Source organism: Tamandua tetradactyla, chromosome X (assembly GCF_023851605.1).
Source record: "Tamandua tetradactyla isolate mTamTet1 chromosome X, mTamTet1.pri, whole genome shotgun sequence".
NCBI lineage: Eukaryota > Metazoa > Chordata > Mammalia > Pilosa > Myrmecophagidae > Tamandua > Tamandua tetradactyla.
Window position 1 is genome coordinate 83,938,099 of NC_135353.1, and position 24,701 is coordinate 83,962,799.

The window sequence follows — 24,701 nt, forward strand, 5'->3', positions numbered from 1 at the left end:
AAATAAATAAATAAAATAAACCTTTTTTCTGTATAACAAAATATTATAAGATACTTAAAATAATATTACTTTAATTTTCAACATATCAGTTAGCCTAATGCTCACTTTGTATTCTCTTTCTAGGATGTGTGCCAAGCCTGGTGGAATCTGTAATCTTCACCATTCAGTACATGCCTTGTAGTGGACAAAAACATCTAGAAAGTAAGAATGATATAAGTAACTGTCCTATATTTTCTTCTCAAACACAGATGAAAAATGCTAAAGTTGATTTTTAAAACTGGTTTCTTCAAAGAGCCTCTTGATATTAATAACATATCAACCTTGATTAAAAGTTATTTGTGTTTAGGTTCTCCAGAACAAGGAAAGTGAGTTCAGAATATAAAAACTAAATTAATTTCAATGCATTATGACTATAGCTCCTGATCACCCAAGCTTGGAAGACAAATCATTTCAGCTGCTGGGGTTTGGTGATGCGTGATGTTAATTTTCTTTGTGTCCCTACCTCCTCTAATTGATTTTCATCAGATGACAACAAAGCCCTCTGTTATTGCATTTTTAAAAATAAAGCCCATCTAAAGACTCATCAGACTAATTTCTGCTCATAATGTATGTCGCTCTAAGAGAGAAGACTTTAATGAGTTTTTAGGTAGATTGTTGTCATAAACTATGCTGCCCTCCTATCTGAGGATAATTTTTTTTTACAACAGAATCAAGCCTTCAGACTGGTTTAGGATAGAAATAAAAATTTATGTGCTTTTAGAAACAAGAACAGCAACACAAAAAAACATAACACCATCCCATGTATTTATCTGTGTTTTTTGGGTTTTTTTTGGACATGGGCAGGCTCTGGGAATCAAACCTGGGTCTTTGGCATGGCAGGCAAGAATTTTGCCAATGAGTCACCATTGCACCACCCTATCTGTGTGTTTTATAATTTAAATTATATTTTCTATGATTTATTATTTAAAAAGATGTGCTCTTCTCTGAATTACACTAAGTGAAATATTATTCAGTAATTTTTAGTTTTTATATTGAAGCTTAATTGCATCAACTGGATTAAGTTTTATGTGCTGTTTAATTTGCTATGCATTTTTCCTTTTTGTTACATGTTCTTAAGTATCTTCTAACTTATATCTCATGAATGACTGTGTTTAGGGGCATATGAATAAATAGTATTGGTCAAGTTGTAAAATACCTTAATATCTGTATTAATTTGTAAGTGGCTGGAATACTGTATACCGGAATTGGAATAGCTTTTATAAAGGGAATTTAGTACATTGCAAGTTTACAGTCCTAAACCTATAAAAATGTCCAAACTAAGGCATACAGGAAAAGATGCCTTAATTCAGGAGAGGTAGATTTGTCAGGGATACCTCTGTCAGCTGGGTAATCACATAGCTGGCATCTGCTGGTCCCTTGCAACTGGGCTCATTGCTTTAAGCCTCTGTTCCTGTGGAGGTTTCTCACTTTGCTTTTCTGAGGCGGCTTTCATCTTTTGGCTTCTCTTGGCTGTCTCCAGGTTCTGGCTTTCTTAACATCTCATGGCAATGTTTGCTGGGGTCCAAGCATCTCCAAACATCTGGGTCTCTATTCTGCAAGTGTCAGCACTTTTTTGTCAGCTCAGTTGTTTCTGAGGTTTGTCTAAAATGTTTACCCTATTAAAGACTGTAGTAAACTAATCAAGAACCACCTGAAATGGGTGGTCACATCTCCATGTACTCAAAAATTCAGACCCACAATTGGGTGTGTCATAGCTCTGTGGAGATAATCTAATAAAAAGTTTCCACCGTGCAGTATTGAATCAGGAAGAAATGGCTGCCCCACAAGATTGGGTCAGATTCAAACATGGCTTTTCTGGGGTACATAATAGATTCAATCCAGCAGAATATCTTGGGCTGAAAGCATAAACAATATAAATTTTAAGCAGATTCTTTCATCTTCCAATAGTTTTGTAGACTAGTAGCATCAAATCTGTATTAATTTCTTATATAATAGCATATAGCATGAAAACTAGTATTTTGAGATATACTGAAGAAAAATTCACAATGCTGGAAATGTATAATATTTAGGTAGTGAATTTACTTCAGAAAGGTAATTCTGAAGGGCAAGATAAAAATGACACATGGTTTAAAGGCTTGTGAATTACCCTTGGTACTTTAACATAAAAGTACTACATAAATGAAAACTAATAATCTACAGTGAGAAGTCTATCTCTAAATGTTCAGGATGTTCATATCTTGGTTCATGAAGGAATGATTGTCTTTATGACTCCAAGAGTTGTTTTTCTTTATGCTTCATTTTGAAGCAAGAATATAGTCCCATCATTGAAAGTCAGGTAATGAATTGCTTGCTTGTTGTTACTTGCTAGATCCGTTTATCTTTTTTGCATCCCATTCCAGTCCCACATGTTATATTCAGTAACATGAAGAATTCTCATGCCTTATGGTTTTCTGCTTTTTTTTGTATTGTTTTTTAAGCATGGGTAGGCTATTATAGTAATCATATTTGTTGAACTGAAGACTATATTTACCTTACCTTTGACTTAGTTTTTGTTACATACTTAGAACAGAGAAACTTTTTTTCATGATCTGCTGCAGATTACAGTTACAAGAGATAGTGGAAGGCTAAGGTACTAGAGGCAAAAGAATGTCTAAACTGCTAGTTTCCAAACTTTAATGTGCTTAAGAATCATCATAAGCTTATGAAAAAAATGCAAATTTATGGGCCTGACCCTCAGAGAGTAAGATTAAGTAATATATTAGGGTAAGGCCAGTAAATTTGCATTTCTAAGAAACACCCCAAGCAAATCTAAGGTAAGTAGTTCTTTTTTTTTTGTTCCCCCTATTATTCAACTTTATTCTATATGTTTTACTCATCTGCTGATATGGTAGATAAAAGGAGCATCAGACACAAGGTTTTCACAATCACAGAGTCACATTGTGAAAGCTATATCATTATACAATCATCTTCAAGAAACATGGCTACTGGAACAGAGCTCTACATTTTCAGGCAGTTCCCTCCAGCCTCTCCACTACATCTTGACTAACAAGGTGATATCTATTTAATGCATAAGAATGACCTCCAGGATAACCTCTCGACTCTATTTGGAATCTCTCAGCCATTGACACTTACTTTGTCTCATTTCACTCTTCCCCTTTTTGGTCGAGAAGGTTTTCTCAATCCCCTAATGATAAGTCTCAGCTCATTCTAGGGTTTTTCTCAATCCCTTGATGCTGAGTCTCAGCTCATTCCAGGATCTCTATCCCATGTTGCCAGGAAGGTCCACAACCCTGGGAGTCATGTCCCATGTAGAGAGGGGGAAGGTGGTGAGTTTGCTTGTTATGTTGGCTGGAGAGAAAGGCCACATCTGAACAGCAAAAGAGGTTCTCTTGGGGGTGACTCTTAGGCCTAAATTTTAAGTAGATTTGACCTATCCTTTGCGGGGTTAAGTTTCATATGAACAAACCCCAAGACTGGGGGGCTCAGCCTATAGCTTTGGTTGTCTGCACTGCTTGTGAGAATATCAATAATTCAACTTGGGGAAGTTGAATTTTCCCCCTTTCTCACCATTCCCTGAAGGAGACTTTGCAAATACTTTTTTATTCACTGTTCAAATCACTCTGGGGTTTATTGGGGCATCACTCTGGACAAACCAACAAAATCTCATGTCTTACTCAAGGTTCCATGTCCTTATAGTGTCCAATTAAGCTGTCTACATAAGTTATATTAGGAAATGCACTAGTCAAAGTATAAATTTTGTACCAAATAAACATTTTTTGCTTTAGTCTCACACATAAGGTAAAATTTTAAAGTATTAATTACCATCTATTTTCAGCACTCTGCAGTAATGACGTTCCTTTGTTCTTCCTCATGCAAAAACATTTTTTTAAATTTGTACGTTTAATCACTATCACTATACACTCTAGGCATTCCTAGATTATATAAGGTAAGTAGTTCTTAGATGACACTGAGAAATACTGATCTGTAAGGTAAAATTGTGGATTAAGATATTGGTACTGTGATCTGTGATGAATTTGAGGCTCTAGATCTTCATTCATTCCAAGGATTTCTCAAGATAAACCTTCCAGATCTACTGGTGTTCAAATACAAATTTTAAATAGCAGGCAAATGGCTGCTAATTTGATGTTTCTTTTATAACTTCATAAGAAGACTTCAAAGATAAACATTATTGCCTAACAGTTCCTGAGACACATGGAAAAGTCAGGTAGCCCTGGAATGAGAGTTACAAGAACAAGAATTCTATCACAAATGGACATTGGGCAATGACAACGCTTAAGTCACTTTGTCTGTAAGATGAGATAGACCTGTGCAGTGATCTCCAAGTCTCCTTTCAGGTCTGACATGGTTTGGCTCAATTATTTAAAGTTTTTTGAAAGTACTTAGATTTTCCTTAATGTTTAAGAATGAATTACCTTAAAGTATTTTACATGTCCAAATGTAACCCATTCTCACATATTGGGTAATATTCAATTTTTCCAGTAAGAAATTTAAAATAATTTTTTTAAACAGGCAGAAAATTTACCAAGTATACATGTGAGAGGGCATGCAGGCACTCTCCCAAGAAAGGAGAGGTGAGAGGTGAGAGGCCCCAGTATTTCAATCTACCCAATTTACCATTATTCCCCCATTATTTATTTGTATTTTATCCATACTTTTTTACTCATCTGTCTATACCCTGGATAAAAGGAGTTTTAGACACAAGGTTTTCACAGTCACACAGTCCCATTGTAAAAGGTATGTCATTATACAGTCCATCTTCAAGAACCAAGGCTAATGGAATACAGCTCAACGATTTCAGGTACTTCCTTCTACCTCAATAGAAGCCACTCCAATACACAATAAACAAAAAAGGGATATCTATATAATGCATAAGAATAACCTCCAGCATAACCCCTCGACTCTGTTTGATATCTCTCAGCCACTGAGACTTCATTTTGTCTCATTTCTCTCTTCCCCCTTTCATTCAAGAAGGCTTTCCAATCCCATGATGTCAGGTCCTGGCTTATCCCGGGATTTCTGTCCCATATTACCAGGGAGGTTTACACTCTTGGGAGTCATGTCCCACGTAGAGAGGGTGAAGGTAGTGAGTTTGCTTGCCATGTTGGCTGAGAGAGAGAGATAGGCCACATCTGAGCAAAAAAGGAGGTTCTCTGGGGATGACTCTTTGGCCCAATTTTAAGCAAGCTTAGCCTATCCTTTGCAGGAATACATTTCATAGGGGCAGGACCCAAGATTGAGGGCACAGCCTATTGATTTAGTTGTCCCCACTGCTTGTGAGAATATCAGAAATTCTCTAAATGGGGAAGTTGAATATTTCCTCCTTTCTCCCAGTCCCTCAAGGTGACTTTGCAAATACTTTTTTATTCATTGCTCATATTACTCTGGGATATATTGGGGCATCACACTAACCTAGAAAAACCAACAAGATCTCATACCATATTCAAGATACCCCATACTTATGGTGTTCAACTAAACTGACCGTACAAGTTAAAGTAGGTAATGTCCTACCCAAAATATAAATTTTGCACCAGCTAAACATCTCTCCCTTTGGTCTCACACAGAAGTTGAAGTTTTAACATATGGACCATATCATCCTTTACCCTGTATTCTGATTTACCTTAGTCCTACCCAGATCAGCTTCATTCATATCTCTGGTCAAAATCAGATCCCTGTTTCAACTTTTTAAACAGCTCCCATATGGGGTAATGTTGACTTTCATAGCTTTAGAGTTCTAACTCTGTATCTCCCTTAATCTTAAAAGAATTTGGGTCAATGGCCCATCTTATATAATTGCTTCAAGCTGTCAGTAGGTCAAAGTTCCTACCTGGGGGAGCATAGAAATCCTTGCCTGTTCTATTGAGTGTGGGTAGTTGAGTATGGGGAACAGGGCCATAGCCTTTGGTGAGGAGAAATATGGTGTCAAAGGTTTTCTAATTTAGAAGAAACAAATTGGATGAGAAGTTGTATACATAGTCTGAACAGAAACAGGGGCAAGTTGGAGCTAAGGGTATTCTTTAGAGTTTTTAGGAACCCTGTTGCTTTGGGCTTGGCTTCCTGTGGCTGTTGCAATATTTGGCTGAAATTTGTATTAGAATAACTTGTAAAATGACTTCTTGACTTTATATAAAATTCCTTAGCCACTGAAATTTTACTTCCCTTTTAAATTAACTAATTCTACAATGAAAGGGCCAAGCTCATGCTCGGGAGTCATGCCCAAGTCCTAGGGAGATTCACACCCCTTGAAGTCATATCCCACCTAGTGGGGAAGGTAGTGAGTTTATTTGAAGAGTTTGGCTCAGAGTGAGGCTACATCTGAATAACAAAAGAGTTTCTCTGGGTGCATTACTCAGGGTTCTCTAGGGAAGCAGAACCAACAGGAGATATCTGTAAATAGGAGGTTATATCAAAGTGTCTTACACTGCTGTGGGAATGCACAAGAGTTTAAATTCCATAGGGCAGGCCATGAGGTGACAGGTCTGATGGAGGTTTTCAATGAATTCCACAGGACAGGCTAGCTGGCTGAAATGAGAAGAGAGACTGTCTCTTGATTTCTTCTAAAGATTTCTACTGATTGGATTAAATGTTGTTAATTGGGGAAGACATTCCCCTTGGCCAACTACAGATGTAATAAGCCATAAATGCAGTCAATGTGCTAATGGTTTAATAAACCACCCATCTGATTTATTAACCACCATGAGTGTCCTTGCAGTAATGGTGCTGCTTGACCAGGCAACTGGGCACCATCATCTGGCTGAGTTGACACATGAACCTAACTATAACAGTCTGCCCCTTGTCAACTTGGCAGCTATCCACATCACCTTAAACCATACTTAATCTCTAAATAGAACACAATAACAAACATATTTGTCATCTAACAATATTCAACTGTCATGGATCCAACAGGAAATACACCAAATCTTTCCAGAAAATGGTGCAAGTCCATGAGTAACATTCACTCTTAAACTTAATATTCTGTCACTTAAATACTATGAGATGAACAATACAACTTATTTCATATGATAAGGGGATAAGATAGATAAGAAAGCAAAGATATTTCTTAATGTATAAATACAAACATACTCATACTAAAGCAAGGAAGAAATATTCATACCATTACAGTCTTCGTTTCTGTAACTGGTCATGTGGTCATAGTTCATATTTATTCACTAACTCCTTCTAACCAAAATCATTGTCCCTTCCATGATGGAACCTGCCACCATGTAACAGGCTGATCACCTCAGGGAATGGTGCCATATCAGGGATTGAGTGTGGGTCTCTGCTGCTGGCAGATTGGGCACTCAGCAGAGGCTATAACCAGGTCAACCTGGGTGAGTGGAAGTCCATGCATAACCTCCTTCACTACCACCATGACCACTTTGTTCATGAGCCCCTTAGGCAATTACAGGAGTCACTGGGGAAAGAGGCTGACTGGTATCCACAGGACAGGTCATCTTACCACATTATTAAAACATTCCTCCCCCAAGGTCACCCTTGGTGAACATTCACATGGTATTAAAACATCTCCATGTTTTTTGCCCACTCATAAATATCTATCCACATACCACTTCCCCATACCTCTTTTTCACCAATTTTCCAAACACACTTCTTACAAGTCCCTGACCATCCAGCCAAACCATCAGCAATAGTCTATGAGTCAGTGTACAAATGCACTCTGAGAAATTCTCCTTCCAGGCAAAATGAACAACCAGATGCACTGCTGAACAGGTCTTTAGTTCTGCAGTTGTCCACTTTTGGGTGGTACCTGCATATAATGCTGAACCAAACTAGGACTGAATTTTTTCTTCTTCCCTTCACTGATTGTAAAGAACTCACCAAGAGACCATAGCTCTGGGCTGTGAAAGAGAAGGTAATATGGCATGAGTGGGGACCATGGGCATTTAGGCCACTTCCTCATATAACTTACTTGTGCCTTCAGGACCCGCTTGAGGCCTATCTCATATATACCATTTCCATTTTGTGTTGGACTGCTGTGACAAACACTCAACTTTATGGCTTGGTGGGTCAGACAATGCCCAGCTCATGATAGACAACTCAGGTCTCATGGTAACTTCGTGGCCCATGGTTAAGCATTCAGTCTGTACTAATGCCTAGTAGCAGGCCACAAGCTGTTTCTCAAAAGGAGAGTAGTAATCTAGGGAGGATGGTAAGGCTTACTCAAGATTCCTAAGGGCCTGAGTTGTGATTCTCCTGTAGGGACCTGCCAAAGGCTCCAGACAGCATCTCTCTTTGCCACTTACACTTCCAGTACCATTGGTTCTGCTGGATCATATGGCCCAAGTTGCATAGCCACTTGCCCAGCAGCCTGGATCTGTCACAGAGCCGCCTCTTGTTCCAGTCCCTAATCAAAACCAGTTGCTTTTCTGTTTTCTAGGACAATGGGCCAAAATAACATACTCAAGTGAGGAATATGCTGTCTCTAAAATCCAAAGAGGCCAACTAGGCACTGTGCCTTGTTTTTGGTTGTAGGAGGGGCCAGATGCAACAACTTATCCTTCCTCTTAGAGGGGATATCTCAACATGCCCCACACCCCTGGAGACCTAGAAATTTTTCTGAGGTGGAAGGCCCCTTTATTTTTGTTGAATTTATCTCCCATACTCTGACATGCAAAATGCCTTACCAATAAGTCTAGAGTAATTGCTATTCTTGCTTACTAGATGTGCTGGTTTGAAGCCATGTCCTTTAATCCTCATTCAGTATTGCTATGTAGGATCATTTTGATTATTTCCATGGAGATCGACCCACTTAGTTGTGGGTAGTTACTTTTGATTAGATGGTTTCCATGGAGATGTGTCTCTCCCCCTTCAAATTAGGGTTGCTTACCAGAGTCCTTTAAAAGGACCTATTTTGGAAAGTGCTGACAGGGCCCACACAGCTAGAAATTTTTGAAGATGCAGAAGGAAAACGCCCCCAGGCAAGCCTTATGAGATAAGGAGAGAAAGCTAGCAGATGTTGTCATGTGCCTGTGCAGCTGACAGAGGTGTCCAGAAGACCAGATGCCTTCCCAGCTGACAGAGTGTTTCCAGACAGCATTAGTTTTTCTTGAAGTGAATCAGCCTTTCTTGTTGGTGCCTTAATTTGGACATTTTCATGACCTTATAACTGTAAACTTGTGACTTAATAAATTCCCTTTCTAAAAGCCATTCCGTTTCTGGTATATTGCATTCTAGCAGCTTAACAAACTATACACTAGGTCAAGTCAATATGATATCATCAATATAATGGGCCAGTGAGATGTGTTTTGGGAGGGAGAAATGATCAGTGGCCCCTGTAGACAAGATTGTGACATAGGGCTGAAGAGTTGATACACCCCTAAGGCAGGGCCATGAAGATACACTGCTGGCCTTGCCTGCTGAAAGCAAACTGTTACTTATGGTCCTTATGAACAGCCATTGAGAAAAAAGCATTTGCTATATGAATACGTACGCCAGGTAACAGGTGATGTGTTGATTTGCCCAAGGAATGATACCACATCTGGAACAGCAGCTGCAATTGAAGTCACCACCTGGTTAAGTTTATAATCTCCTGTTATCCTCCAAGATCCATCTGTTTTCTGCACAGGCCAAATAGAAGAGTAGATTGGGGGTATGGTGGGAATCACCACTTTGCAGCCTTCAAGTCCTTAAAAGTGTCAGTAATCTCTGCAATTCCTCCAGGAATCTGGTATTGCTTCCAACTTACTATTTTCCTAGGTAGGGGCCATTCTAGTGGCTTCTATTTGGCCTTTCCTATCATAATAGCTTTCACCCCACATGTCAGGGAACCAGTGTGGGGACTCTGCCACTTGCTGAGTATGTCTGTTCTATATCTGGAGAAATCACCACAGAATGGGTCTGTGGACCCACTGGAAACACCATGAGATGGACCTGAGCAAAACTCCATTGATTTCCTGACCTCTATAAGCCCCTACTGACTTGTGGACCAGGGTGATGTTTTGGTTCTCCTGGAATTATGTCACTTTTGAGCCAGTGTCTTATAATCTCCAAGATATCTGATCATTTCCTTTTCCTCAATGTACAGTTACCCTGGTAAAAGGCCATAGGTCTCCTTGGAGAAGGCTGGGGGGAAAGTTAATAGTGTAAATTTTGGGCAGTGTAAAAGGACCTTCCCCAAGGGTCCCTCCACTCATTCATGGGACTCTGGGTCTGTAAACTGTCTCAAGCCTTGGAATTTATTAAGGCAGTGATTCTCTATTTTTGTAATTTAAGTTAGTGTTTTGTTCACTTGAACTAGAATTCTTCTGCTCATACAGATCAAACAAGAATTTAGTAGACTGCCCATCTCTTTTTCTCTAGGTATCCCATCATCTACTTGCCAGTGCCATAAGCCTCTGTAAGTCAGATTATTTTGATTGCTGCTCTTAGTCCGCTGTCCATTGTGGTAGCCATGCCCATCGTACTCTTGGTGATTAAGCTTCTGCAAACTCAGGAATCTTATCTTTAAGTTCCTTGCCATATAAAAGCAAATAGGCAGGTTCAATTCCCAGACCATGCACTCTCCCCCCCCCCCAAAAAAAAGAAAAGCAAATTGGTATTGAGATTGAGATTCAAGGTGAAGATGGATACCAAAAAAATGCATTTTTAACATCTAGGTCTGAGAATCTGAAATCCAGACAATGGTACAGTGGTAGTTGGTAGGCTTCATCCCATACAGCCTTTAGGATGCAGAAAGACCTTCATCTAGTAGGGGTCCTGAGGCAAACAAGGGGTGAACACTAGCTGGGTTTACTAGCCCCCAGGGAGTGATGAAGGAGGGTGGGGCATTCAGGGGCAATGAGAAATTGATGGGATGCTAGAATGTCTCCAAGGTTACAAAGGAGAAGGGTAGTGAAGGTGCTAGTTTTGGCTTTACCATCAACTCCCATAATTAGGCAAGTGTGAGTACAGATAGGTCTAGAATGACAGAATAACTGGCTACAGTGTTAATTAAGGAATTAATTATTTTACCTGCCACCTCAAGTGTCACCTGAGACTCCACTAGGATGATGGTCAGATGTGAAGTTAGCAGAGGAATAAGCAGCCTCGGGTACCCTCAGTCTTCTTCACTTTTCAAGAGCAAGGCTCAAGGGACTGGCCCACCCCCACCCCTCTTCAAGAGGCAGTGCAGTCCCTGTGCTCACTGCCTATGGTGGTAATTTCTGGAACTCTCTCTCAGGGGCCCTCTGGCCCACAGTTGAAACAAGGCCCTTGAGACTTGGAACCACAATTCAGGTGACCTTGGGGGGACAGGGTGCTTTTAACAGTGATTTCAATAAGCTGAGCCTGTTGTCTGGTCTTTGGTTTCTCACTCTTTGCCTCTCCCTCCTCTTCCTCCTCTGCTTTGCAGTAACTGTTAAAGACAGCATTACTGGGAGTTTGAGGTCCCATGGACAGCTTTTGCAGCTTTTTTTGAATCTCAGTGGCAGACTGGCTGATGAAATAGGTACCAAGAAAAATCTCACTTTTCGAGAATCCAGGCTTCTATTACTATATTTCTTTAGGGCTTCCACTAACCTCTCCTGGGACAGTGTCAGGTTTTCTTCTTTCTCCTGAGTGATCTCCTTTAGTTTATTAAAATTAATCAGCTTGGTACATTTGTTATAATTCATGAAAGCACATACTTATACTTGGACTATAAACTATAGTCCATCATCTACAATAGGGTTCATTGTGTTATTCAGCCCTATGGCTTTGCCTTTTAATTTTTATTTTACTGACATCTATGATCTAAAGTTTTCCTTTATATTATTATATTAACCTATATAATTAACCTATGTAATTCAACATTGTTAATTACACTCTCAATAATGTGCTACCATAACCACTATCCATTTACAAACTTTTACAATTAAATAGAAATTTTAGGCAAATTAAGCATGAACTCCCCATTCTCTAATCCTAGTCTATCCCCTGGTAACCTGTATTTTAGTTTTTAACTCTTTGGATTTGCTTATAATAATTAGTTTATATCAGTGAGGTCATATATTATTTGTCTTTTTGCATCTGGCTTATTTCATTCAGTGTAATGTCCTCAAGGTTCATATATATTGTTGCACACATTGGAACTTAAGTTCTTATTACAGCTCAATAATATTCTATTGTAAGTATATAGTACATTTTGTTTGTTGGACACACACGCATTGCTTCCACATTTTTGCTATTGTGAATAATACTGTTTTGAACATCAGTGTGCCAATATCTGTTTGAATCCTTGCTTTTAATTCTTCTGGGTACGTATCTAGCAGCAGGTTTGCTGGATGATATGGTGTTCTAGTTTGCTAGCTGCCAGAATGTAACATACCAGAGACAGATTGTCTTTTAATAAAAGGGGATTTATTTCATTAGTTCTTCAGAGGAAAGGCAGCTAACTTTCATCTGAGGTTCTTTCTTATGTGGGAAGGCTCAAGGAATCTCTGCTGGCCTTCTCTCCAGGCCTCTGGGTTCCAACAACTTTCCCTGCGATGATTCCTTTCTGCATCTCCAAAGGCCTGGGCTGAGCTGTGAGTGCTGAGATGAGGTATGCTGAGCTGCTTGGGCCATGCTACATTGTGCTCTCTCATCTAAGCACCTTGTGTCCTAGGGATAAAACCCACTTGGATCATGGTGTATAATTATTTTTGCGAGGTGTTGGATTTGATTTTGAAATATTTTGTTGAGAATTTTTGTATCCATATTTATAAGAGAAATTGGTTTGTAATTTTCTTTTCTTGTAATATCTTTACCTGGCTTTGGTATTAGGTTGATGTTGTTGGCTTCATAAAATGAGTTGGTTGATGTTTCCTTTTCTTTAAATTTTTTGAAGAGATTGAACAGAATTGATATTAATTTTGGGGGGAATGACTGGTAGAATTCACCTGTGAAGCCATTGGTCCTAGGCTTTCCTTTGTTTAGAGGTGTTTCATAAATGATTCAATTTCTTTACTTGTAATTGTTGTTTTGAGGTCTTCTGTTTTTCTAGAGTCAGTGTAGGTTGTTCATGTGTTTCTAAGAATGTGTCCATTTCATCTAGATTTCCTAATTTGTTACCATACTGTTGTTTATAGTATCCTTCAGTGTTCCTTTTTATATTTGTGTAGTCAATAGTCATGTCCCCCCTCATACTTCTCATTTTATTTATTTGCATCTTCTGTCTTTTCTTCTTGCCAGGCCAACTGAGAGTTTGTCAATTTTATTGACCTCAAAGAATCAGCTTTTGGTTTTGTTAATTCTCTCTTGTCTATTTATTCTCAGGTTGATATATTTCTGATTTGATCTTTGTTACTTCTTTCTTCTGCTTACTTTATATCTTATTTGCTGTTTTTTTTTTTATTAGTTCCTCCAGGTATGTGGTTAGATTTTTTTATTTGAGTTTTCTTCTCTTTTTTTAAATGTGATTTTATTGATACATTATATATTCACATACCATGTAATCACCCAAAGTGTACAATCAATAGTTCATAATATCATCATATAGCCATGCATTCATCATCATAATCGACTTTTTTTTCTTTTTTGTGAGAAAGAACATATACACAAAAAAGCAATAAATTTCAAAGCAAAGCACATTGCAACAATTAGTTGCAGAACAGATTTCAGAGTTTGGTATGGATTACAATTCCAAAATTTTAGGTTTTTATATTAGCTGCTCCAAGACACTGGAGACTAAAAGAAGTATCAGTATGATTCAGCAATCATACTCATTTGTTAAACCCAACGTTCTCCACATAACTCCACCATCACCTTTGATCTTTCACTCTTTATGGTTATTTGGGCTATGCCCACTCTAACTCTTTCATGTTGGAAGGGGCTGCCCATGATGTGGGATGGAGTATGGAGCTATTTGATGTTCTGGAGAGTCTGGTATCTCCAAGTTTCATGGCTTATCTGGCCTAGTAACCCATCTGGAGGTTGTTAAGTTTCTGGAAAGCAATCCTAGTGCATGCAACCTTTGTACAATCTCACATAAAGCTTTAGGTATTCTTTAAGGTTGGCAAGAATGGTTTTGGTTGGGTTTTGGCAAAGTATGATAGGTATCAATGTCTAGCTGAAGCTTGCATAAGAGTAATCACCAGCTTAGCCTCTCAACTTTAGTTGAACACTCTCAGGCACTGATACCTAATTTATTACCCTTCTTCTCTTCTTTTTGGCCCGGGAAGCATCAATCCTATGGTGCCGGGACGAGGATCATCCCAGGTAGTGATATCCCCTATTGTCAGGGAACCTTTCATCCCTGGATGTCATTTCCCATGTAGCAGGGATGGCAATGATTCTACTTACAGAGTTGGACTTAGAGAGAGGCCACATCTGGGCATAGAAAGAAGTCCTCTGATAGTAACCCCTAGGCACACCTATAGGTAGGCTAAGCTGCTCTGCCACAGAAATAACCTTCACAAGACTAAGCCTCAATATCAAGGGCTTAGCCTGTTGACTTTGGGAATCCTTAAGATTTGAGACAGCATCAGGGGTTTTCCCAGTAGTAAAGTTTAATAGTGCCATGATTTTTCTCCCATCCCTCAAGGGACTTGCCGATAGTTTTTTGTTATCTGCTTAACATCTCTGGGATGTATCCAGGCCTTACATTAAGCTATAAAGGATTTAAAGCCCTCATTCCAATTCTGGGCTCACTGTGTTTGGATTGTTTAAATGATCTGTCCAGATGGTTGAGTTAGATTATGTGCTACAGAAAACTCAATATTCAATCGTATATATACACTGCCGTTGGCCATTCTACTTCTCAGTCATTGTATCCTTGAGCCACCTCCATCCATTGGGCATAATGTATAATGTCCAAAGTCAATAGTCCATCCACACTCTGAATTTTAGACAATTTCATATTTCCAAGTGAAAAATAACAGATAAACACATACTCACTAAATAGAAAATCCAAGCCTCCCCTTAACTCTTTGTCCCTCCCCCCATTATTTACTCCTGGTTTGCTGTGGTACTGTTAAAGTTTTGCTGTTAAACATAGCACATAGCATGCAATCAGAGTTTTCCCCCTATACCCTGATACTATACACTCTTTGTATAAGATTCATTCCATTGAAGTAGTTCATACAAGAACTTATTTATATTTGTGGTGTTAATCGTTGGGACACATGGGTCTATAAACCCTCTTTCAATCATGTTCACCTTCAATATGACAATATTACTTAATGACCCACTAATGATCTGTCTTAACTTCTGTTTCCTCACATTTAAGTTCAACCTCATTAGCTACTGTTCACCCATCTCTAGCTTCTATGTATCTCTAGGTCCCCTATATTCTGTATTATATGCCTCTGACTTTACCTTTACCATGGCCATAAAAATGGAATCATAAAGTATCTATCCTTTTGTGTCTGGCTTATTTCACTCAGCATTATATCCTCAAGGCTCACCCATCGTGTCATGTGTCTCAGGATGTCATGTTGTCTTACTGTTGCATAATATTCCATCATATGTATGTACTACATTTTGTTAACCCTCTCATCTGTTGATGGGCACTTGGATTATTTCCATCTTTCAGTAATTGTGAATAATGCTGCTATGAACATTGGTGTACAGATGTCTGTTTGTGTCACTGTTTTCAGCTTTTATGGGTATATACTGAGCAGTGGTATTGCCGGGTCATAAGGCCAATCAATGCTTAATTTTTGAGGAGCTGCCAGTCTGTCTTCCATAACGGCCACAACATTACATAGTCCCACAAATAGTGCATAAGTGTTCCAATTTCTCCACATACTCTTCAACATTTTTAGTTCCCTTTTTTTTTGTTTTTTGTTTTTAAATAGCAGCCATTTTTATAGGTGTGAGGTGGTATCTCATTGTAGTCTTGATCTACATTTCCCTTATAGCTAATGAAAATGAGCATCTCTTCATGTACTTTTGGCCCATCTGTATTTTCTTTTTGGAAAAATGCCTATTCATATCTTTAGCCCATTGTATAATTGTGTTGTTTGTTATTTTGCTGTTGAATTGAATGATTTCTTTATGCATACAGGATATCAAACCTTTATCCGATGTGTGATTTCCAAATATATTCTCCCATTGAGTTGACTGCCTCTTCACCTTTTTGACAAAATCTTTTGAGGTGCAGAGGCATTTGATTTTGAGGATTTCCAATATATCTATTTTTTCTTCTGTTGCTTGTGCTTTGGGTGTAAAGGTTAAGAAGGTGCCTCCTATTACTAGGTCTTGAAGATGTTTCCCTACATTTTCTTCTAGGAACTTTGTAGTGCTAGTTCTTATATTTAGGTGTTTGATCCACTTTGAATTAATTTTTGTATCAGGTGTAAGGTAGTGATCCTCTTTCATTCTTTTGGCTATTGATATCCAGTTTTCCCATGCCCATTTTTTTTCCATGCCCATTTTTGAAAATGCTGTTTGCTCCAGTTCAGTGGATTTGTCAAAAATCAGTTGACCATAGATTTGGTGGTCTATTTCTGCACTCTCAATTCAATTCCATTGGTTAGTACTTCTATCTTTGTGCCAGTACTATGCTGTTTTGACCACTGTGGCTTTATAAGTTTTGAAATCAGAAAGTGTTAATCCTCCCATTTCATTCTTCTTTTTTAAGATGCTTTTTGCTATTCAGTATCTCTTTCCCTTCCAGATGAATTTGGTAACTAGCTTTTCCAAGTCTTCAAATTAGGTTGTTGGAATTTTAATTGGTACTGCATTGAATATGTGGATCAATTTAGGTATAATTGCCATCTTAACTACATTTAATCTTCCTATCCATGAGCAGGGAATATCTTTCCACTTATTTAGATCTTTTTTTAAAAATTTCTTTTAGCAACTTTATGTAGTTTTCTGTGTACAGGTCATTTACATCCCTAGTTAAGTTCATTGGTAGATACTTGATTGTTTTATTTACTACTTTGAATGGATTTTTTTCCTAATTTCACTCTTCAGGTCATTGCTTGTGTATAGAAACATTACCGATTTTTGCTCATTAATTTTATTCACCACCACCATGCTGAATTTGTTTATTACCTCAAGTAACTCTGTTGTAGATTTCTCAGAATTTTACAAGTGTAGTATCATGTCATCTGCAAATAATGAAAGTTTTAATTTCCAATTTGGATGCTTTAATTCCTTTTTCCTGCCTGATTGCTCTACCTAGAACTTGTAGTAAAATGTTGAATAATAGTGGTTGCAGAAAGCATCCTTGTCTCGTTATTGATCTTAGGATGCAGGCTTTCTGTCTGTCAACATTAAATACCATGCTGGCTATGGATTTTTCATATATCCCCTTTATCATTTTGAGGAAGTTACTTTTGATTCTTACTTTTTGAAGTCCTTTTATCAGAAAAGGATGTTGAATTTTGTCAAATGCTTTTTTAACATCAATCAAGGTGATCATATGATTTTTCCCTTTTGATTTTTTTAATGTACTTTACTATTATTCGTTTTCTTGTGTTGAACCACCCTTGTGTTCCTGTATCAATCTTTTAATGTGGTATTGGATTCAATTTGCTATGTGCTTTTTTTGTGTATGCTATATGGTGGGGGTCACATTTCATTCTTTTTCCATGTGAGTATCCCCTTATTGCAGCACCATTTGTTGAATTTTTGTTTGGTTGGTTTTTTGTTTGTTTGGGAAATACATGGACCAGTAATCAAACCCTGGTCTCCCGCATGGGCAGGTGAGAATTGAACTACCACTGAACTACCTTTGCACCCTGCCATGTGCTTTTATAGTATAGGTATTTGGCTACAAATTTCCTTCTCAGCACTGCTTTCGCTGTGTTCCATAAGTTTTCATATATTATGTTCTAGTTTTCATTTATCTCAGGATATTTGCTCATTTCCGTTGTAATTTCTTTTTTGACACTCTGATTGTTTAAGAGTATATTATTTAACCTCATTATAGTTATGGATTTTCTAGTTCTCAGCCTGTGATTGATTTGCAGCTCCATTCTATTGTGATCAGAAGATGCTTTATATCATTCAGTCTTTTTTAATTTATTGAGACTTTTCTTATGACCAGGGTGTTGTCTGAACTGAACAATGATCCATGTGCTCTTGAGAATAATTTATTTTTTGCTATTTTCACATTCAGTGCTCTGTGTATGTGTGTTAGGTCTAGTTGTTTTATCATATTATTCAAGTTGTCTGATTCCTTATTGATCTTCTATGTTTTGTTGACAGTTGTATATTGAAATCTACAACTATTATTGTAGAGGTGTCTATTTCTTCCTTCAGTTTTGGGAATATGTATCCTATGACTGTCCCTACTTTGTATGTTGGCAGAAGATATCTTGTTCTGAGTTTTACAGGTCTAGAGTCAGGGGAGAATTTTGCCTTAGGAAAGACCATGTTTGTAGCTGACTTTGAGGAGATTTTGTACTGTTTCTGACTTTGTATTATGTTTGCATTTTTACTAAAATGGTTTAAGGCTTTCTGATATTGTTATGAAATAAATGTATTTTACATTTAGAAAGGACATTTTTTTTGGAGTCCAAAGGTTGAAATGTGCCAATTTGAATCTCTTATATACCCCCAGAAAAGCCATGTCCTTTAATCCTCATTCAGTATTGCTCTGTGGGAGCTTTTTCATTGTTTTCCTGGAGATGTGACCCACCCAGTTGTGGGTGGTAAATTTTGATTCGATGGTTTCCATGGAGTTGTGTTTTCACCTATTCAAGGTGGGCTGCTTAGTGAAGCCTTTCAAGAGGGAACCAATTTTTAAAAAGCTTTACAACCACAGGAACCACCAGAAGCAACAGATCCCATGCAGCCAGAGACCTTTGAAGTTGAAAGAAGAAATACCCTCTGAAACAAGAAGCTTCATGAAACAAGAAGCTGGGAGAAAAAGCTAGCAGACTTCACCATTTGCCCTTCCAGCTGAAGAGAAACCCTAAACTTCATTTGCCTTTCTTGAATGTAGGTAACCTCTTGTTGGTGCCTTAATTTGGACATTTTCATGTACTGAAAACTTACAACTTAATAAATTCCCCCTTTTAAAAGCTATTCCATTTCTGGTATATTGCATTCTGGCAGCTTTCAAATTAGAACACAATGTTATTATTGTAAAGGCAGTAGTTACTTCACCTATTTTGTCCTTTGATTTGTATTTATCATAACTTACTTTTATCTCTGTTTACACTTTTAGTTACATTTACTTATCATCTTTATTGCTGCCTTCTCCTCCAAGCCTCTTTCTCCTGTTTTTTTCCTTTTAGCCTAAAGAAACCCCTTTAGTATTTCTTGTTGGGCTAGTTTCATGTGATGAAATCTCTTAGTTTCTGTTTATCTGTAAAATATTTTATACTGTCCTTCATGTTTGAAGTACAGTTTTTCCTGATGAAAAATTCTTGGCTAGCACTTTTTCTCTTTCAGTACCTTAAATATATCATACCACTGCCTTCTCACCTCCATCTTTTCTTATGTGAAATTGACCTTATTCTCATTGAGGATCCCCCTTGTATGTGATGAATCACTCTTCTCTTTCTACTTGCAGGATTCTTTCTTTATCTGTGGCATTTTATGTTCTGAGTGGACTAGTTCAGATAGGATTTATTCTATTTGGAATACACTGTGCTTCTTGTATGTGTATATTTGTGCCTTTCATAAGAGTTGGAAAATTTTCAGCCTTTATTTCATCAAATATTCTTTCTGGCTCTTCCTTTCTCTTCTCCCTCGAGGACACCCATGACATATACATTTATGTGTTTCCTGCTGTCATTATTTCCTTGAGATCCTGCTCAATTTCCCCCCTTATTTTATCTGTCCATTCTTCTTCCTGTGAGATTTTGGTTGTCCTGTCTTCCAGTTTGTTGCTTTTTTTCCTACTTGCTCACATCTGATGTCATGTGCCTCCAGTGCATTTTAATCTCTTCTATGGTGACTTTCATTCCCATAAGTTCTGTTATGTTTCTTTTCATGCTTTCAAATTATTTGTTATGCTTATTCAGTGTCTTCTTTTTTTATTTTAATTTTTATTGTGGTAATACATATACAGTATAAAATTTCCCTTTTAACCACTTTCAGGTATACAATTTAATGGCTAATTATATTCACAATGTTGTTCTACCACCATGCCATCCATTTCCAAACTTTCCGTCACCCCAAACTCAAACTCACTGTTCCTCCTCCCCCTTGCCCCAACACCTCAAATTACTTTATGTCTCTATGTATCTGCTTATTCTAGGTATTTCATATAAACGGAATTACAAAATTTGTCCTTTTCTGTCTGACTTATTTCACCTGATATTGGTATGTTCAAGTTCATCCATGCTATAGCATGTATGCTTTTTCTTTTTATGGCTGAGTAATATTCCACTTTATGTGTATATCACACCTTATTTTTCCACTCATTCTTCCATGGGCCCTTGGGTTGCTTCCAGCTTTAGGCTATTGTGAATAATGCTGATATAAATAATGCAAATATTGGTTAGAGTCCCTGCTTTCAATTCCTTTGGATATATATGTAGAAGTGGGATGGTTAGGTCATATGGTAATTCTGTGTTTAATTTTCTGATGACCTGCCAAACGTTTCTACAACAGCTGCACCATTATATACTCCTACCAACAAGACAGAGGGTTCTAGTATCTCTGCATGCTCACCAACACTTACCTTCCACTCCAGTGGGTGTGAAGTAGTATCTCATTATGTTTTTTAAACTTTTATTAATAAAACAACATATAAGCACATACATTCTTAACATACAAACATTCCATACATGGTGTACAATCAGTGGCTCACAAAATCATCACATAGTTGTATATTCATCACCATGATCATTTTTAGAACATTTCCATCACTCCAGAAAAAAAATAAAAAGAAAAAACTCATACCTACCATACCCCTTAGCCACCTTCTCAATGACCACTAGTATTTCCATCTACCCAATATGTTTTTAATTTATTTTTATTATCAATTCAGAGCAACATACAAACCTGAACATTCTTAACATACAAACATTCCATGCATGGTGTACAATCAGTGACTCACAATCTCATCACATACTAGTATATTCATCACCATGATCATTTTTTAGAACATTTGCATCACTCCAGATAAAGAAATAAAAAGAAAAAAACTCATACATACCATACCCCTTACCTTTCCCTCTCACTGACTGCTAGTATTTCCAATTAATCAATACAGTTTAACTTTTGTTCCCCTTATTTTTTTCTATACCCCTTACCACTCCCTTACATTGTTCTGTAGTATTTCATCTACTCAATTTATTTTTTATTTTTTTATTTTTTGCATGGGCAGGCAAAGGGACTCAAACCTGGGTCTCTGGCATGGCAGGCAAGAACTACCACTAAGCCACCATTGCCCATATACTCAATTTATTTTAACATTTATTCCCCTCTATGTCTTTTTAAAGAAGGAAAATGTGTGCCATTTGGAAGAAAACAAAATTAAAGGAAAGAGGCTTAAAGGTGCTTAAAATAATTACATTTTCACAAAGAGGAGTAACTGCATGCTAATTTCAAGAATGAAGCTATAAAGCATGGCATAGTTTAGTCTATTTTCCTGGTTTCTTTTATATAGAGTGAGAAATTTTAAAGAAGAGATAAATCTGTGTTAGAAGTAGTAGGGCAATTTCTGAAGTAGCTGATGGAAACCCTGTCATGAATATCAATGTTGCCTCTAGACAACACCTCCTTATCTCCACTCCCTTGACTACCAGAACTTTCCAGGTAGCTTTCCACAGAGGTGTGGGGATGGGCAAGAACCTGTGCTTTTTGGTTGATGAGTGGGAAAGTAAGAATATAATACCATTTGCTCCCTTCTCAAAGTTTTACTAATAATTTTTAAACTACATAACTAACATTTTCCTATAAAGTTGTGTCATTATAGTCTAAAAATACTCAAAGTGTGATCCAGTTGCCAGTACTAGTGCCTAAACTGTTACTTCTCTGGGATGAGATAAGTACAGAAATTAAGAGTAAGAATTTAGAAACTTTTAGAGTATTTTAAGAAAGTAATTTATGTATGTTGGAATATAGTAATTTTTAAAAACAAGCTTGTATTTTATGTCCTTTTTATTTCATTTTTCTAGTAATCAGTCTTATTGCATTTTTACAAAGTATTGGTCTGCAATTGATAGAAAAATTAGGGAACAAAATGGTACTTCTAAGATGGTTTAAGGAGTACTGGTCTAAGCACTCTTTAGATCAATGTGCAGTTATAATCTTTAAAAGCACTGATAAAGTGATACTTTGGGGGAGAGGTCTCACTTGAGATTGAGTGCCATATAGTCTTCTCTGAAGCAATAGTGGCTAGTAAGTGGCCAGAAAGATGGTTTCTCATTACTACAAATGCTTGTACTTCTCATGCCATGCATTCCCCCATATATTGATTGATGTCCATGGCACACCGAATGTTCACAGCTAGAATAATTTGTGACACCTGCATATCTATCTTCCACCAGTTATATTGTTTGCATACCAAGAGTCAGTTGTGCTTGATCCAAGTTGATCTTGTTGCAATTTTGTACTTTGATTAAATACTGTATATAATGATAGTATATAAATATGAAAAAAATTGTTTCTATGAAAACTAAGTTGAATACTTTGGAAGAACTAAAATACATTTGAATTACTTAAAATAAACTGCTGTTGAATTAGAGGAAAACTGCCACAGAGTGGGAGAACTCAATCTGAAGAATTCTGCCCTTAGACATATTTACAAAGATCTTTAGATATTCTCTTTATTTTAAAGGAACAAATTGAAATAGTAACTGACTATACAGAACTTTGACCAGCAGACCTATTCTTAAAGACAAGGCCTTGGCCCCAAATGAAAAGATTTCAAAATTATCCAGGAGTAAAAGTCTTCCTGGCAACGTGTGACATGACTCCCAAGGATGAGACTGACCCTGGCCCCATGAGATTGACAACATCTTCCTAACCAAAAGAGAGAAAAGAAATGTAACAAAATGAGGTATCAGTGGCTAAGAGTGTTCAAATAGGGTCAAGAGGTTTTCTGGGGACTACTATTACATGAGCTTCAGCTATATATTCCTAATTACCACAGTTTGCCAACCCCCTACTAAAGCCATTCCTGTTAATCCTAAATAACACCTAGGTCTCTATCTGAGACTCTAAAAAAGTTTCATGCACTAAGATTACTTTCCACAAAACTCCCAGATGATTCCTATGCCAGAGAAATTGTGAAACCCAGAGGAGCTAGAGTTTACAAGAACATCAACTGGTTCCATCCCCCATCCCATATTGTTGACACCCCTTTCTAACATGAAAAAGTTAGAATGGACATAGCCCAAATGCCCCTAAATATTGGGAGAAGGATTAAAGGAGAGGAGGAGTTATTTCAGAGAAGGTAGGATTTAACAAATGAGTATGTCTACTAGATTATTATATTGATATATCTTTTAGTGTCTAGTGTCTTGGAGCAGCTAGAAGGAAAACCTGAATCTGTAGGACTGTAACCCATGTCAAACTCTGAAATCTGCTCTATTACCACTTGTTACAATATACTTTGAAATTTATTGCTTTTTGTATGTATATTTCACAATAAAAATGTTAAAATTTAATGTACACAGATTATTTATGTCTCAACAAAATATTTAAGATATGTAATATTTTATTAATTTTTTATAGTAACCTCTCAAGTATGGTTCTCAATCTCATCAGTGAAGAATAGTTCTACAGTATGTATAAAAAGTACAAAAACTTTTAAGAGAAGGATGGGATTATTTTGTACTGGAATGCCAGGCAATAGATCATAGCGAACTTGGGGAGACCTTGAAATATGGGTAGTATTAATAAGCATGTGATTTCAGGAAAAACTGTAGGAGAGAAGCATAAAACAGGAAGATGTGAGCTTAATTATGGCAGGAACAGTAAGGCCTGGTCCACCTAGGAGGAAGTATTATACTGGGAATCATAAACTATTAGATAAGCTAGGGGTAAAGTCTATGACCTTAAAGCAGCCATTCTGGTTGAATACTTTCAACTGTTCTCTAAGAACAGTTACTTTCAACAGTTTGTTTATTTAGATGCTGTTGTTTTGGCAACTCATAATAAGAAAGATTTCTCATGGCCACATCATACACACATGACATGAATGTTTCATGAAACATGCTTAAGCCTATTATAGCTGAAGTGCTATGATATTTTCCATTAAATTCTATTTCATTCAGAAAATGCTTATTGGGGTCCCTCAAAATCGATTTTAGTACTCAGTAATAGGTGTGCCTCTCAGTTTGAAAACAACTATAGAGGAAAATGGTTCTCAAAGGAAGGTGGTTTTTTATCCCAGGGCCATTTGCCAATGTCTGGAAACATTTTGTCTCTCTCAGTGGGCTCTAGTGGATAGAGGCCAGAAATGTTGCTAAATCTTATACAATGCACAAATCAGGTCTACATCCCCAATTATCCATCCCCAAAAGTCAGTACTCCAAGGTTGAGAAACCCTACCATAGAGAACCTCAGAAATCAATAATGGAGTGGGAGAGTCTGCCCTTTGATTGTATTTCCATGTTCCCTGAATCAGCTAGGACTCAGATGGTTCTTGTATTGCCATCCTACACCTTCCAATGAGTAGATCTGGATGAGAATTCACTATCCTTCTTCCTATTGCCTTTAGTTCCCTCCCATAATGCAAATATACAGAGACTAAAGGTCAAAATTCCTGGAGCCATTAATTCAAGTATCACTTTATTATTCTTAGAAATATATCCTAAGATGGTTAATATGTACACTCTTCAAATTCTAAGCTTCGTGAGTTGACATATAGT

The 24,701-nt window shown here is 37.4% G+C and overlaps 1 protein-coding gene across 1 annotated transcript in view; it reads left to right on the forward strand.

The window, feature by feature from the left end:
• Nucleotides 1–24,701, forward strand: part of CHM (CHM Rab escort protein) — a 166,526-nt gene extending 141,825 nt beyond the window's left edge. Inside the window, exon 4 of the mRNA XM_077146388.1 lies at nt 124–24,701. Within this exon, the coding sequence (XP_077002503.1) occupies nt 124–181 (58 nt within the window). The 3' untranslated portion in view covers nt 182–24,701. The remainder of the gene's footprint in view (nt 1–123) is intronic.